The sequence below is a fragment of the Pezoporus wallicus genome, unplaced genomic scaffold (assembly GCF_028554395.1).
Source record: "Pezoporus wallicus isolate ANWC-B61680 ecotype Strahan unplaced genomic scaffold, APGP_CSIRO_Pwel_v1 contig_3812, whole genome shotgun sequence".
Classification (NCBI taxonomy): Eukaryota; Metazoa; Chordata; class Aves; order Psittaciformes; family Psittacidae; genus Pezoporus; species Pezoporus wallicus.
This window is the reverse complement of record NW_026639618.1, coordinates 4099117-4117598: the sequence shown is the minus strand read 5'-3', so window position 1 is coordinate 4117598 and position 18482 is coordinate 4099117. Positions and strand designations below refer to the sequence as shown.

The 18482-nt window shown below is 36.3% G+C and overlaps 1 protein-coding gene across 1 annotated transcript in view; it reads right to left on the bottom strand.

Moving 5' to 3' along the window:
* Window positions 1-18482, bottom strand: part of CSMD3 (CUB and Sushi multiple domains 3) — a 599019-nt gene that overhangs the window by 411540 nt on the left and 168997 nt on the right. The window contains exon 5 of the mRNA XM_057415252.1: window positions 1557-1764. Coding sequence (XP_057271235.1) covers window positions 1557-1764 — 208 coding nt within the window. The remainder of the gene's footprint in view (window positions 1-1556; window positions 1765-18482) is intronic.

The window sequence follows — 18482 nt, the reverse complement described above, 5'->3', positions numbered from 1 at the left end:
ATGAAACTCATTCAAGAATAATCAAATGCACGTTTACCTGTTCAAGTGATTCATACTGTATATATGTCATTAGTGTTACCTCACTAATAATTATTATAAATTATTGTTTAAAACTTACCTTAGCTGACAGCTAGTTCGAAATATTTCAGTTTAACAGCTTGAAAAACTCAATGGTAATTAAGTAATATTCTAATACAGGTAATTAACTATGTAGGTGGCAGCATGAATGAGCTCAAAGTATGAAATACTATTTGCAAAAGCTGAGACATAATGTATACCCTGAAGTATAAGGAATATTACTTATAAGCATCACTTGTAGAAACCAAGACTGATGCTTTCAAAACAATGTCATTATCTAATTTTTAGCTATTTGCTTATTATTAAAAAAATACCTTTGCTTATTTGGGCTATGCTATGTTTGATGTTTTCTTGTACTGATAATAAGAAAACAAGACTCTACTGACTAATATGGCTAGCCAACCACCTGTTGTATCACCTGTTGTTCAAATTACTATTGTGCTAGACCTTCTAATGCTTTATGAAACAGTTAAGAGCTTAAGATTTTACTGAAGAGCATCACAATTATTTCTGGTTTTGTATACATCCTCTTTTGTGAACCAATAGTGTATTTAAGCCAACATAACAAACACAAAGATTTGTCATATTCACACGTTTCTTGAGCGGTATGACCTTACCATAAAACCACCTGTCCAGAAAACCACAGAATGTATAATTTATTTTTTCACTTAACTGAATCTGATCTTGAAAGAGATTGTTTACTATTTTATTCCTTCTATTTGTTTTACACAATGCATCTACACTGAGATCAAGAACTGCAGAAGCCATCCTAGCAAAAATATTGCTACTACTGCTAAGTCAACAAGCATACACACACACACACACACACAAAAACAAACAAACAAACAAACAGAAATTCTCTCTAAAGGAAGCATATTTGGAATAAAAACAAACCCAGAAAGCACTGTGGCCACTTAGTTCAGGGTGGTGTATATCACAGATGAGGATGGAAATTTCTACCTGTAACACCCGCTACACTCTAACACATTATTCAGTGAGACCACAGTTCTCTGTACAGAAACTACTCCAGCGATAATCTGTTACCAACAGATGTGACCAATGCCACAATGCACAGCTGTGTACCTATAGGACTCCATGTCATTAACTTTCTGACATTATGTAATTCCCTGAAGGCTCCACCTATCCTTATCAGTACAACAGTCCATCCATTCTGCTTCTAAATATACACAATTTTAATACTAGAATGGTTAGACTGTTAGACCTACAGACAAGAAGGTGAACGAGTCTACAGCGCCTTTCACATTGATGTTACATTGTGAAATATATTTGGAAATTATTTTACAGCTGCAATTAGAAGAATATTAACATTTATGTCATAGTAGCAACCATTACTGTTTTTCTTTGGGTTTTTTTTTTTCAGCAAAACTTATCTACTGATAAAAGGAAAAGTCACAGAAGTTATCCTTCTACATTTCATCATCCCTTTTAAGGCATTAAAATTCCAATAGTTGACTTACCATATTGTAGGTGGTTCAGAACCTTCCACTTCCAAATAATCATATTTTTCTTCCATTTGGAAATCTGTAAATATGAGCGAGATAGTATCACCAGGCTCTGCCACAACTGTCCATGTGCAATCTGCATTATTATGATATTCATTAGGAAAGTTGGGGCTTGAGATGATACCACTGGATCCTCTCATAGTTCCTCCACATGCATCCTCAGCTGTTAAAAAAAAAAAAAAAAGAAAAAAAAGAATTATAAATGTCATTAAAAATCACCCCTTGGAAATGTATACTTTCTTGTTGAGAACGAAGTTTATTACCAGTTAGGTGGAAAATTGCTTGAGGTTTTTTAACATGTTAGACTCGGAGTGCTGCTGCAAGTGATTGCTTCAGATTTTAATTATTTAAATATAGTGCCAGCACATATTTTGTGATCTACCATTATTTTGATTAGCACTCTTTCACTCACATTACAACAGCGAGCAAAAAATTTATTTCGTCTTCTGCTTTAAACAAAACCATTTTCATAAAACAAGTTCAGCTTAATCCCTATCATATGCAGTCTGATGCATGACATGCAGCAGGCAGTCACACTATACTGAGAAAATCCTACCCATCTTATTATCATGTTAGTTTAGTGAACATCTAGTGATATTTAAGATTTTTCTCCAATAATCTTTTTACAATTTTCAAACAACTGATCAGTTTTAAAACCAAAGATGTTCATAGGTGATTTACCAAATGTCAGATAGAAGACACTTTCACAATTAAGATGTTTACCTCAGAGTCATTTTAATGGGTGTAAGTTTTAATAGATCAAGTACGTCAAGTTTACCACAGGAATAAATTTTTCAAGCTATGTGAATAATCATGAAGTTATTTGATTATATTATCAATTGATATCAATTACATTATCAATTATCACAACCAGTGATTTATTGGTTATGAATACACCAGTAAATCTCTAAAATAGAAGAAGGCTCAGAAGAGATGGGTAAGAAAGATGTACCCATAAAATTCAGAGAGTAACACAGTGTATGACTGAGCACAGATGTTGCAAAGACTGTGACTTTTATCTCAATGCAGAGGACCAGAGGGTGGTCACAGCTATCAACAGCTGAGTGGATTAACTGGTGGTGGAAATGTTTCTCCCAGAGTTCATTAAGAGTGTGAATGTCTTCCTGAGCCAGACTAGAATGGAGGGAGAGAGTATCTGGCACAGCCCAACACAGAGTATAAAACCAAGACAATTAAGAAAAGAACTTTAGAGAGCAATGGGCTTCACCTAGCTTCAACCCATGTATTCCTTCCAACGATTGGGGATGCATAGTGTTGTGATTATGAGCGTATTTTAGATACCTGCAATTGAAATCACATTGGCATTGTGATAAAACTGTATATTGCATTTGACATGTAGCTTGCTAAGTGTAACATACCTATGTGTTATTATGCAATATATTTTGTATCACTCTGCTAAATTAGAAGTCCTGTGTCACAAACTATCTTTAAATATGTAAGTTTGATATTAAACACAATGTTTTCCACATGTTGCATATATAGGAGAATTTGGTCAGAGTGTATTTGACTCTGACACAACCATGCTCTATTTTCTAACATATAATTTTATGCTGAATAAACTAGGTAAATATTGGAGATTTACAAAATCAGTGCTAACAGCAACAGAACTAGTTCTATGAGCAAATAATTCTCAAATGACTGATATGTATCTTCTATCTAATTAAAAAATTCGTTTTGAGGATCTCATGTTAATTTTTTTCTGTTATCTAATACAATTGACTATGAATGTATGGCTATTACTTTCAGAAATGGAAATACCTTTCAGATAACTTACACGAAAATACCATGTTACTAGATGGAAATAACGTACCACATTACTTGTTTGTTTTGTCATCTATATATTTGAAACATACCTGAAAAGCAATTCTTGTTTCTGCTTAATTAGAGTGCTACTATGAATAAAACTTGCCCTAGAGCCTAAAAATCCAGCCAATATTGCTGAAAAAGTTAATGACAAAAAAAAAGAAGTAGTAAAACGTCACAGAAAAAAAGCTTTAAATAATTCTGCAACAAATAATAGCTCACTTCTCATGGAAAGAAAAATGTTACAGTAATTGTGGAGTTTAAAACATCAGGTTTCATCTCTTAAAAAAATCTGCTAAACTATTATCTGACCAGATAGAAAAAAATAAAGTAAAAACAAGTCTTGGATTTAGAATCATAGACGCATAGAAGATTTAGAGTTGGAAAGGATCTTAAGATCATCCAGTTCCAGCCTCCCTGCCATGGGCAGGGACACCTCACATTAAACCATGTCACCCAAGGCTCTGTCCAACCTGGCACTGAACACCACCAGGGATGGAGCATTCACAAACTCCCTGGGCAAACCATTCCAGTGCCTCACTGCCTTAACAGTAAAGAACTTCTTCCTTATATCTAATCTAAACTTCCCCTGTTTAAGTTTGAACCCGTTACCCCTTGTCCTATCACTACAGTCCCTAATGAAGAGTCCCTCTCCAGCAGCCTTATAGGCCCCCTTCAGATACTGGAAGGCTGCTAGGAAGTCTCCATGCAGCCTTCTCTTCACACTGAACAGCCCCAACTTTCTCAGCCTATCTTCATGCAGGAGGTGCTCCAGTCCCCTGAACATCCTCGTGGCCTCCTCTGGACTTGTTCCAACAGTTCCATGTCCTTTTTATGTTGAGGACACCAGAACTGCACACAATACTCCAGGTGATGTCTCACAAGAGCAGAGTAGAGGGCCAGGGTCATCTCCTTCTACCTGCTGGTCACGCTGCTTTTGATGCAGCCCAGGATACCGTTGGCTTTCTGGGCTGCAAGCGCACACTGCCAGCTCATGTTCATTTTCTCATCAACCAATACCCCCAAGTCCTTCTCCACAGGGCTGCTCTGAATCTCTTCTCTGCCCAACCTGTAGCTGTGTCGGGGATTGCTCCGTCCAGGTGTAGGACCTTGCACTTGGCATGGTTAAACTTCATGAGGTTGGCATCAGCCCACCTCACAAGTGTGTCAAGGTCCCTCTGGATGGCATTCCTTCCCTCCAGTGTATCAACCGAACCACACAGCTTGGTGTCATCGGCAAACTTGCTGAGGGTGCACTCAATCCCACTGTCCATGTCACCAACAAAGATGTTGAACAAGACCAGTCCCAGCAGCCATCCCTGAGGGACACCACTCATTACTGGTCTCCACCTGGACATTGAGCCATTGACCACAACTCTTTGTGTGCATCCATCCAGCCAGTTCTTTATCCACTGAGTGGTCCACCTATCAAATTGATGTCTCTCCAATTTAGAGACAAGGATGTCGTGTGGGACAGTGTCGAACGCTTTGCGCAAGTCCTGATCTTACTAATTAGCCACTACATACAACAGAAATAAGGCACTTCATCACATCACAGGCTCAGGTTCTTCACTGTAAACCGAATAAATATATATTAAAAAAAGGTAATAATGAAGTTTTGTTTCATGTGTTAAAGACAATCAGTAGAATAATTTTTAATTGTTAACCACAGAAGTAAGATATCCATTAAAGCAATGAGTAACATACTGGCTCAATGATTTTGAAGCATCTGTGTCTTGATTTTTATATATTGATTATGTTTTATCAAGTACTGATTTATAAAATGTTGTATAGGAAAATTTTCATAACTAAATTTCTGAAGCTTATGCAAACTGGAAAGACAAACAGTAGCATGTGAAATATCTTTTCAGCTTATGTAACAAGTTAAAAGCAGAAAAATAGGACTATCATGCATGACTAAAGACTTTGGAATAGTTTTCTGACTTAAAAAATAGAACTGCTGTTGTAAAATACCGTTCTACAGAACTGTTTTTTTTCTTTTCCCAGATGAATTATAGAGAAACTTATCCTAGTTCCTAGCAGTATTAAAAAACTGCTCACTGAATATGTTGCTTTATGCTACCAGTACTTAAAGGAATAAAGTTTAAAAACACAAGCTGTGTCAATGAGTATGTCTGCTCTTCTGAGCCACATCTGTGTAGAGATTTTTGCCAAAATGCCATTTTGCTACCATAAGCAAAATGGCCCAGATAAATCATCCTGTACTTTGTTCTGATTCATGCAGCAGATTTGTTACAAAGAAAATTATTACTAACTACATTTAAGTGCTGTAAATATAACCAACAGCACACCAGATACCATCTTAGGCTCTGTAATGAAAGCATTAGCTCGATAAATAACAAAATTGCTATAATGTGTTCCTATATTCCTCCACCTACAGTATCATTTGCTTGGGATTTATTTGGTTCCAGTCTTGCAGTCAGGTCTCATGGGTAAAAGCTTCCATATGGGACAAGGCTAACAAACACTAATCCCCTTGAAAAATGTCTGGTGCGTTAAGTTGTGAAGCCACTGGAAAAAAGAACTGATCTTCAGGTAAATTGGCAAACACTAAAGTTGACAGTAGTGTTACCACTGACTTCATAGTGCATAAGACAAATGAAAAGGTGCAATCTACTTTTAGCACCTCCATTTCTATCACACTGAAACAGCGTAATTGCTTAGATGTCAGCTATAAACATTACAAACAGAACAACTGGAAGGAGAACATTTATGAAGACTAACAGTGGCCCATCTTTATCAGTGCACAAGCCCAATAATGACAGGTGAACAAGGCAGAAAGTGAGGAGAGATAATCTTTGCAGCAATTTCCTTACAGAGCCCTAAAAATCTCTCTTTCACTGGCCTTTCCACAGCCTTCTGATCTACCTCTCTCAAATCAGAGAGGTAAAGAGTCCTCAAAGATGCTGAAGTGCCAAACACTACAATCACTGCAATCAGAATGTAAAAGCTAAACAGCAATTAAGCACCTAAATACCTTGAAAGATATTTACAGAGTCAGGTATTCTGTTAATTTCCATTTACCAAATATGGAGGAAATCATTCACAGGAATGGTGAGAAGACAATACTTCAGTTAAGAATTGATAAAATCTGATATTATATGAAATTACAAACAAATAATTAACATTGGTGACATTTTTATAAAAAAATACTTTTAAAATTTCTACTCCATATATTCAAATTAAATTTGTCATGTACTGGGAAAAACTGTTGGACTTACAAACTCACAAAATTGATATGAAGGCATAAATGTAAAAAATATACATAATGCCAAGATGTCATTTTTCTCTGAATTTAACCATATGCTGAAAGGGGAAGATTTTTCAGTCATATACAACTGGGGACTTGGTTTAGAAAAGCTTTTCAAGGTATTATGAATTCAAACTCAGATCTATGTTTGAATATGTATAAGGGCTCTTACGAAGTGGAAGCATCACTGATATTATGATACAAGTGATGATTACAAGGGTACGAAAGTACAAAGGTTTTGAGGGTTTGTGTTGGTAGGTTGTTTTGGGGTTTTTTTGCTTTTTGTGGGCATACTTTATTTTTGTATATAGATACATGTGACTTTTTTCATTTTTTTTCAATGATAGCTAAATGACTGTAAAAAAATAATGTGAACTTAGTACACATTTAAATAATTTCTGGTGAAAAATTTATAAAATTTTATATTTCTTTTTTCTAACCATCTTCCTGGTTTGTTCTTCACTGGTCCTTTTTCATAATACATTTTGAAAATATATTTCTCTAATTAGTGTTGATTAAATTTAATTTTCTGCTTATTCCTGCAGTCAGTGTTATTCACAATAACATTATATAAGTACTGAACTGTAATTTTCAAGACAGATGATCAAAGGCAATGTTATCAGTGATTTATAGACCATGCAAATTCATGGATTTCAATAAGAATTCAATGAGATCGCATGGTAGATCAAGCTTTATCTTGAACACAATGTATCGCGTCATCTTATCTATCTAGATATTTATAGTGTACCAAACAGCTAAACTTAAGTGCATAACTCAATTCATCACAGACCTTTGTTATCTATTCATGAAAATAATGCTAATTAAAAAAGAGTATAGCAACTTTCCAGGTTTAAACAACGATCTTTTAAATAGCAAATAAAAGCAAGCTGAGCCACTGTTAAAGAAGCCCATCAAGAATAGCTGAGAGGAACTGCAGTAATCTCTTTATATATTGATTTTAGCTACACAGACACTATGACATTCATGACATGCTCTTCACAGTGTAGTTCAGGTATAACCCCAGACATACTGTTGTCTCATCTTTCAAATTTTAGACTATTATTTCAGACAAATTAGCTTAGCAATCTAAGAGAATCAGCACTTCATGACACCCTTTCAAGGATTTTACAGTCATATTAATTATTGCTCTTAAATATACATATTAATAACTAGCTTTCAGCTGAAGATCATGAAAGATCTTTATATTAGAAAGCCATCAATTCTTTGAGAAACTCCAGTGCTCCTCAAAAGACTTTAAAATAGGTAAACAAATAATACTACCTAGGGATTGCATTAGTGGAATGAAAAACTGCTTCACCTGTTTCTGCATAGAAAATGTGCTTGTTTACACGTGTCTACATAAACTCTAACCTTCTACATACAGATCTTGTCATGTAGATGGCATAGCAAGATCTTTGAGGCTTAACTGCTGTCTTAAATATTGGTTTCTCACTCTTAAGCCATCTGATGGGCAACTGAAGAAAACAGGGACCCTGAAAAATGTCATTATCACCCCATATTTAGCATACATTAAGAATAAACTAACCATTTACATGCATAAAATAATGTGAAAAGTGAAGCATAATTCAAGTATTTTCAGATGTGTCTAAATGAAAGGTATTGCTCCTTACATCCCTCTGAAGCTGCTCATGATTATTTGATGCAATAAAATATAATGGAAATGGAAACAAATTATGCACTTAATACTTTCTGGTATTATTCCAACAGCCCAACCCTTTACCTGAATTCTCAATTTTGACAGAAAATACAATGTTTTGTTACAAAATTCTACTACTGTTTTTCTAAATACAATTTTTAATCAACTTTCTTCATATTCAAAGTAAATGAATTCTCCAGGCAGGAACTTGGCTTGAGAAAGCAAGCATTACAGTTTGTTAAAAAAAACTTACAGCTAAGATAGTGTGCTGCCTAAGTTGTGCAAACATTTCTGAATCAGAAGGCAGTTCCTTTCACAGGAACCTCGTCTCTTTTTATTACTTCTGAAAGTTTATCAGATCTTAGGTCTAAATAAAACATAAATATAAAATCTCATTTGAATAGCAGCCCACTGATCGCTCTTCAGGGAGAGGGTTTTCTATTTTCTATAGGTGCTCATTATACATGCTTTAAAATACACCTATAACAACTACATGATTTACTGATTTTATTTTTTTGGGGGGATGAGGCTTAGAATTATCTTGACTTAAATATTATCACTACACAAATGTCTTATGTTTATTACGTTCCCCTCTATATGTCTGTATGTTTATACACTTACATCGCTTTTACAGAGCACAGAATTGAGAAGTACTTCATAACACATTCTGAACTTCATGTTCCACAAGTTTGAATTTGCTGGTTTATACATCAGCAACTTTCACAAATTTCCAGTGTGACACCTGGCCACTGCTTAATCCAGTGATCTTATATACACTCCAGCTTTGCAACTTTCTGCACAGCCCATAATGCTCCACAGGCAATGAGATTTTCTGTCTTTAGCACAAACTACAAAACTCCTTTTGTTCCCTATTCACCTTACTTGGAGAGGGCCAGTGAACATCTACTGCAGGAATCCAGTGGTACCAGCTGTTCTGCTACAGCTCTGTGTTCTTTTCTGCTGGCTGTCAAATCTGTATAAATTGTACATCTATACTGAGCATACAAGTGCAAAAATGGAGGATTTGAGGATGTGATTTATAATCACCCTTGGTTTATTTGGAATTTAAAATCTGAGTTTTACAAACTGCATAGACAGTCAGTACATCAGCCAACTGCTCCTTCACTGCAGTTTTCCAGCAAGAGAATGAAATACATCTTTTTCTCACCTATAAAAACTTAGGAGTGGAATTTCTGTGTTTATTGCTTACAAACAAATCAAGGTAATTTAAATGAAAATGTTTGGACAGGCTTTTCTTGTGTAAGCACAACAGAAGAAATTAAAAGATTTCTTGCTGATCAAACTGTTTCCAATTGTTTTGTGAAAACTTAACAGTTCTGCAGTGTTAAATTAATACATTAATTCAGATTTCATAGTTCTCAAGCCTGATATTTACTGGTTAAGTTGCTGAGGAGCAGAGGGCTTAAAAACCAGGCTAATAATGCTTAAACTATACAGATTTGCATTATACTAGCAATAAATTCTGGGCTTTATATACGAGGTATGCATCCACTTCATCCTTACTTCCAGTGTAACAATATGTCTTTAAAGAAGTGTTTGGACCTATGAGATACTGCTGTAAAGGATGTTTATTATACTTGCAAAAAAAGAAAAAAAAAACATCCTTTATTTTAAATCTCATTCATAAGAATTGTGCTATCTGGAAAAGTAAGTTTAAATACATAGGAAGGAAAATACTGTTTAAAAGATTTCAATACTTTTGACTTATTTGGATAGAACACCCAATTTTTAACTACCTGAAAAGAGGCTACAGAAAAGATGGAGTCAGACTTTTTTCCAGGGTGGACAGCAAAAAGACAAGAGACAATGGTCACAGAATGTAAATTTGGATATTCCATTTAGACATCAGAAATGTAAAAAATTGCCATTTGATAAGTTGATTGTGATATCAGATATCCTGGAGAGGCTGTGGAACTTCCATCCTTGGAGATTTTCAAAAGCGAAATTAAAAAGACACTAAGAAATTGTGGAATGAGACCACTTGAATCTTTATGTAAACCACCATGCAATCAACTCTTAATAATTTTCTACATCACATTCAGAATAGGAACAGGTTGTCCAGGGAGGCTATGGGATTTCTATCCTTACAGATGCCCAAACCCCAACATTACATGGTCCTGAGCATCGCACTCCAGTGCCCTTGCTTTGAGTAGGGCACTTGGACTAGATTATATCCCTGAAGGGCCTTCCATCCTCAGCCACTGTGTATTTCTCCAGTTCTGTGACATGGGAATATTATGCTCTCACCTAGTTCAAGAGCTGAGTATATTTCATGGTGAACGTGTACATGTGGTGAGCCATGGCAAACAGGGCAGTTTAAACAAGAATTGAGTGTTGGAACTGGTCAAAGATCAACAGCTGTCAGGAGAACAATACTAGACACTGGTGGAATGATGTATACTGTGAGTCATTGTGGACTGATGAGACCCTTGCCTGTAGGAGAGATCTGGTGGAAGTATTTGAACACAGTCATACAAAATCATATAAAAGCAAAATGCCCACAGTGGAAGTGGACTGTGTTGAAGCTGAGCCCCAACATAAAAGCACCAGCACAGAGAGCAGTTGCACTAAGCATTGCCTTTCCTGGGCTTAACTGACATCCTCTCTGGGGTGGTGATCTTGGTGTATATCAGTGTGAGTAAGATAAAAGCTTTACCCTGACACATCTATCCCTCCATCGTTCTGCTTAAAAGATTGAGCTCTGGCAAATTAAATTTTTCAGTATTCCTTTCCCCTCTAATGACAAATTGCACACATGCACACACAAAGTTCTTTATATCTGTACATTTTGTCCCTTCATCATAATCAGAAAAATATATGTAATGGGTATTTTAAGAGATGTTCCTTTAGAGCCATTAAGGCTACAACATACATCTTTCTTATTTCACACATCATTTACTCAACAGGTAGTAAAGGCATCTTCAGAGCCATTCTGGTTTATGATAGGAATCCAAATCATTAAAAATATGTGCCCAAAATCAATATAGAAATTTTCCTGGAAAATTATAGTGCATGTGTAAGAGTAAACCTAAAATCCCAGCTTGGTGTCCATCTTGCTATTTTACTTCAAACTTAGAAAGTAACTGGATCATGGTTGAAATGCTTATTTTTCATTTTCATTAGCTTGTTTTCAGGTACTAGTAATTAGCATATTTCGATTACCAGGACTTAAATGTATGACAAAACATGGAATAATAACCTCATGGGAAAAGCAATGATAGCAGAACTAAACTAATAATAAATAAATAATAACATACATCTTTCCAATGCTGTTTTCAAATAAAGATGTTGTAATACTTGTATTGATATTAAGTGTCACAGTACTCTCTTTGTGACTGCATGAGTACAGCCGTTGCAGGCATTTCCCAGACTGAAACAGAGTTGAGTTGAAGAGCCAGTATATAGGGAAGTATCAGTCTCAGAAGTAGAACTCTGAAGTCCCTGATGACAGACTTTGAGCAACAGCTACTTTGAAAAAAACTCTGCTCTCTCCCTGCATTTTTATTGCTCAGCATGGCCGACGGCATGGAATAGCTCTTGGGTTAGCTGGGGTCTTCTCCCAGCTTCTTATTCACCCCCAGACTAATTGCTGTGGGACGTGGGGACAGTGAGAAACAGAGAAGAATTGCCTTTATGCTTTGCAAGCACTGCTCAGGAATAGCTAAAACACTGGTGTGTCATCCACACTGATTTGGTCACAGATCTAAAATAGATGACATAGTAGCTGCTATGAGGAACATTAACTCCTTGTCAGCTGAACACAGTACAGCAGGTAAGGAGTTTTGTACTTCCAGCTCACACTGGTTTTAGTTTGAAGTGAAGACATAAAGCACTTCTCCTTTTGAAAGGATACAATGGTTCAAAATACAAGACACTATAAACTATTCAGTTTTACAAATCCTTATGAAGTATCCTTTTTCTTAATAAATTTAAAACCTTTCTTAGGTATTAAAATTTGAATACTTACTGTCATTGCCAAAGTGCTTTCCCCATAAAGGTAATTAAAATCAGGATTTACAGTATCCTGGCATCACATGCAATAATCCATTGCTATTTATTTGGTGCATGCCAAAAATGGAGTATCAGAATACAAAGCACTCATGCTTTTTAAGTGTCTGGACGAAAATAAATATCAAAAGGGAATGAATACAGACCTCTCATCTCAGTATCACCAACCTCAAGCCAGATGGGAAGTCAGTGAGAAAGAGCTAGAATTCCTTTTTTTTTTTTTCCATTTTTATTATTTTATCCCCTCCCACTCCAGTAGCTAAAGCAGAGATCTGTGACATGTATTAATTGAAGTGCATAAATCAGGGTATTATTAATACTCACTTACCTTGAACCCAAATATAAGTGCACTGAAAAAATGTAACCAATGTAACAGCATAATGTAAGCATTCTGGTGATGTTCAGATGCCATAGAGAGACACAGGCCACAGGCATTTTGGAAAAGTATGTAAGCAATGGCATCCCCAAACGGACAAAGATGGTTGCAGCTGCACACAGGAGGCATCCAAGCAAAAGAAGTTGCAAAATAAGATAAGCAGAAGTCACTACAAATTAATGTTTTCAAGTCACATATCCCTGTGACTTCATTTTGAAGAATAACTAGAAAGGATATGCTTTCACGACTCAATAGTTTTGTTTAAATGATACTAATTAATGATAGGTAAGAACTAACTGCTCACCCAAAATGTGTGATTAATATGTCTATTTAGTAAAATTCAGTTTTAAAGTTTAAAACTGGCTTCATTTGCCAGTTTTCTAAATACTTCATGATAATAGACTAACTCCCTGATACATACAAGTAGAAATAGTTGTATATTCAGTTGCAACACTCCTTATCCAATACTTGCTGTATCGTACTGCTTATGAAGATGGTGGGATGGGATGTGTACTTATGGATAGATTTTGCAATTCCATCTGGACAGATGACATTACACAGGATTTACTAAAGCGACAGTTTTACTTCATAAAGGTATTTAGAGGTACATGGGCAAAACACCACTAGGTCAGCATATTAAATTTCCTAGCAGAGATTTTTAAAAGATTAATTCTAAAATTAATTGGGTTTTAATGCCAATGCTGACACAACACAAACTTCTAATGTGTATAGACATCTTCAGTGCAGGACAGCAAAGAAAAACAATAAGGAAAAACAAATTGGCTGATAAAGGTAATACAATTTATTGGCTGCCAGAATATTTGTATTTAGTGACAATTCTTAATACATACAATGTAATAATACAGTAATAAAATGCAGAACGTGCTATTTTCAAAATGATGTCAGTGTAACAGAATCAAAGAAAAAAACATTCCTTACATTACAGTGCAGACTACCTGAAAGTTAAATAATTCAATAGCAACATAAATTATTGTCAGATTAATTAAACATAGTACTTAGCAGAACACAGCATATATGATTACTTGTACAGGAAAATGAAAAAGAAACTTGGGACTGCATTGTTGAAACTCATTGCTGAATTGACTATACAAACAGTATGAATTTCAGCTTGGCTTCTTCCCGTTCCAGCAGATTTTGAATCTATAGCCTAGCTTTAATCAAACTTGCAGTAATGACACATTTTGATAAATATTTCATTCATTTAAGATTTTCATGAAAATAGCAGCTGGATAGAGATAAATTGCTCCTCTCACTGCAGAAAATACAGGAGTGTGAATACAATCATATTATAAAAGCACTAGAGAGCAAAGATTTGTACATTCTACAGCTCAATATTTCTATTGCTTTTGTACTACAACCAACCTGCACCACAGAAAACAAGCATTTTTTACCTTGCTTTTTGGTTTGCTTGGTTTTGAAATACTAGAGGTGTGTGTGAATAGAACCAAGTAATTTTAATGCTTTGCATTTTAACTATTGAAAAATCATTGATTACTTTTTTCTCATATTCTAAACCTAAATTGCTTCTCTAAGTGGTTATATTTCTCTCAGTCTACAATAACCTTAACTAAATGAGGCTGATTACTATTTTAGAACCATGTTCTACTGTCTTCCTACCCCATTCTCTGATACAGGAATTTCATATGCTTCTGCAGAAATGATTAAAAATTAAGATTTAAAAGTTATGCCTTTAAAATATTAGAATTTGTGAAAAATCAGAAGTGCAGTTCTCAGCCTATGGCATACCACTTCAAAAATGTGAGTGAACTAAATTACCTCAAAATAGAATTACAAGACCATGGATACAAATAGAAAGTTACTCTATTACAGTATTGATAGACTTTTTATTTTATAAAGATATTTATATATAATAAATAATATACTCAGTATTTTTGTATTTATGAATATTTTTGAAGGAGACAGACAAAAAGTGTGCAATATCCTTGTTAGGCATTTCTAGCAAATGTATACTATTTGTTCATTAAAAATGCAGCAGATTCATGAAGTTTATCTTGCTGCATTTTTTTCTTTTCTTTTTATGAACATAGCATGCTTTAATCAACAAATCCTTACATGCCTCTCTAATGTACTTGAATTGCTTCCCATTCAGTCTGTTAGTTTGTGGATAATTTTCACGTTTTTCTTCTTGCTACACTGAAAATCTTTAACTGAATTCAGCAAAAGGGAACATAGCCTTTTTTTGGCAGAACACACTACAAGGGTTATAGAGAATGAAAAACAGCAGCTTCTCAATATAATCATACATTTGACAGGGAGGCAAGAGAAAAGAAAATGTATATGTATACAGTTCATATTCAAAAGGTTGGTTTTTTCTCAAAACAGATTCATATACATGCAAGGAAATATACAAGTAGCTGTTGATCTGGAGAAAATAAAGATTGCTTCCAATTTTATATATTTATCTCTTCTTGTATACCTTCTCCATTCCCTCATCAGTGCCTCAGCTCTGACTTTCTACTTTGGTCATTTTATCTATACCCTATAATCACTATACATTTTTACATATTCTTTTATCTTCTGTCCCATCACTGATTTATAGAATCATAGAATCAGCTAGGATTCTATGATCATCAAGTGCAACTGTTACCCCAGGACTGCCAAGACCACCACTAAACCATGTCACTGAGGGCAGTATACACACGTTTTTTTAACACTTCCAGGGATGGTGATTCTACCTCTTCCCTTGGGCAGCCTGTTCCAATGCCTGATCACCCTCTTGGTGAAGAAATTTTTCAAAACATCCAACCTAAACCATCCCTGGCACAGCTTGCGGACATTACCTCTTGTCCTGTCGCTTCTTACTTCGGAGAAGAGGCCAACCTCCACCTCATTACAACCTCCTTTCAGGTAGAGAGTTGTAGAGGGGTTTTGGGGTATTTTCCCTTAGCAGTGTCAAGATTGTGCCTTCCATTTCTCAGAAACTTCTTGCCTACTATCACTGTCTTCTCTCATGCTTATCCTTATTCATAGTCTGTTACTTTGTGACAGATTTTTCCAGCAGTTTCTTTCTCTTTGCATTTGCAGAATCCACTTAACATATGGGACTGGACATCTCACCTAACTTTTGATATACATACATAGTAGACTTCTAAATTTGAGGTAGTCACCTTAGGCTCTTTTCATAATGATTTATGAGAAATAGGCACTTTTAAGGTGAACCATATCTCATTTGAGAAAATTAAGATTATAGTTAAGTCTGCGAAGAAGGGAGGGTTGAGGCCAAGGTGGTATAAGATTTGAGTTTATTTCTGTCGTGGTTTAAACCCAGTCAGGTAACTCGTTTGCTTACTTCCCCCCCTTTCTTGCCCTCCCCCTGCTCTCGGAGGGATGGAGAGGAGAATCAAAAATAATGCAACTCCCACGGGTTGAGACAAGAACAGTTTTGTAACTAAGGTATAACACAAATCACTACTGCTACCACCAATGATAATAATGATAAAGGAAATAACAAGGGAAGAGAATACAACACCTCAGCACCAGCTGACCGATAACTTGCCCCCCTCAGCCCGACCAAGCACCGACCCATACCTCCTCCAACCCTGCAGTCTCCCAGCCCTTCCAGCTAACTCCCAGTTACATCCTGGGCATGACGTGCTGTGGTATGGAATACCTCTTTGGTCAGTTTGGGTCAGGTGTCCTGTCTCTGCTTCCTCCTGGCTTCCCCTCCTCCCTGGCAGAGCATGAGGCTCACAAAGTCCTTGGCCAAACCAAAACATCCTTGTTATCAGCTCTGTTCCCAGGCTGAAAATCAAAACACTGAACTGCACCAGCTACCAAGAAGGGGAAAAATGACTGCTACTGCTGAACCCAGGACAATTTCTCATTATGCTACTCTGGTAAATTAAACTAATTTCCCCAAGTCAAATCTGTTTTGTCCATGACAGTAATTGGTGAGTGATCTCTCCCTGTCCTTATCTTGACCCAACAGCCTTTTATTATATTTTCTCTCTCCTATCCAGCTGAGGAGTGTGAGCTGTGGTGGGTACCTGGTGTCCAGCCAGGGTCAACCTGCCACAACGGGAAAGACAAAACGGACTGAGGCAAGTAGAGAGCTGTCAAGACTATTTGGGGTCTGGAACATATGATCTTACTGTTGTCTTCCCACAGAGTAAATGGAGCCAGTTTCTTCTGAAAGATGCACCATGAAAGGGAAAGAGAAAATGACCACAAGCTGGAAGGTAGGAAATTCTGATTCAATGCAAGTAACAAGAAATTTTTTGAGTGAGGTCAGACCCTGGAAAAGAGGTATTCAAAACTCAACTAGACAGGACACTGAGCAATCTTGCTTTAAGCAGAAGGTTGGACTAGAGGCTTCCAGAGGCTGCCTTCCAAACTATGTGATTTCATAATTCTATGATCAGACATTAGACAGACCATCAATGTGGCCCTAAATATAGTCTAGACAACTAATGTACATGTAGCCTTCTATACTGAAGTTGAAGGAATCCCTCAAACCCTGCCTATTCCAAATTCAGCTGAACACCACTGTGGTTTGTAGCTTCACTTAAGTTGATGCTACAGGAAGCTATTTAAATCTTTGGTCATTGAACAGCCTTCATAACTTCTAAACATTTTGAGAATTATCATGAAATGTGATGTTTATGTGAATCAGTCACATAATATAAATATTAATTATCATGATCTGCTGATTTCATCTGAGATAGAGTTAATTTTCTTCACAGTAGCTAGTATGGGCTATGTTTTGGTGTTGTGCTGAAAACAGTGTTTATAACACAGGGATGTTTTAGTCACTCCTGAGCAGAGCTTACACAAAGTGAAAGCCTTCTCTGCTCCTCACCCCAGCCCATCAGTGTGTACACTAGGGGTGCACAAGAAGTTGGGAGGGAACACAGCTGTGATAGCTGACCCCAACTGACCCAAGGGATATCACATACCATATGGCACCACGCTCAGCATGTAATGCTGGGGGAAGAAAAAGGAAGGGGAACACACGCAGAGCAATGGTGCTTTGTCTTCCTAAGTAACCAGTACATGTGATGGAGCCTGGCTTTCTTGGAGTTGGCTCAACACCTGCCTGCCCATGGGAAGTGATGAATGAATTCCTTGTTTTGCTTTGCTTTCCTGCTTAGCTTCTCCTTTATCTATTAAACTGCCTTTATCTCAGACCACAAAAGAGAGAGTTTTCTCACTTTCACCCTTCCAGTTGTGTCCCCCATCTCATCAGGGTGGGGAGTGAGTGAGCATCTGTGTGGTGCTTATCTGCCAGCTCAGGGTAAGCCATGACATATGAGAAGAAAGACACATTTGAGAAATGCAGAAAGTCATTAAAAAAAAAAAGTAGATTTCCTTAAACTCTTTTCATAAATCCCATAAAAGAATGTGATACTTCTCCTACTAAGATAACACAGCTTCATTTCCATTACAAACACAGAATTAACAATATATTTACTGCTATCCTGTTGAATGAATCTTTCATTAAAATGTTTTCTCAGCTAAACAGTATTTTTTTTTCAATTATGCTTCCTCTGCAGTTGCCATCAAACATCTTAATTGCTTATGAACACAGTTCAGATCCAAGCAGAAATGCTTAAATGAAAACATTTCAGTCCAAGAAAAAAACCCCACACTCTAGGTGTTAGTTCTCTTGAGAAATATGTAAATTCAGAGATGGAGTAGACAAGTTAATAAGTCAATATAAGTCACATGGCATGGAAGTGACCT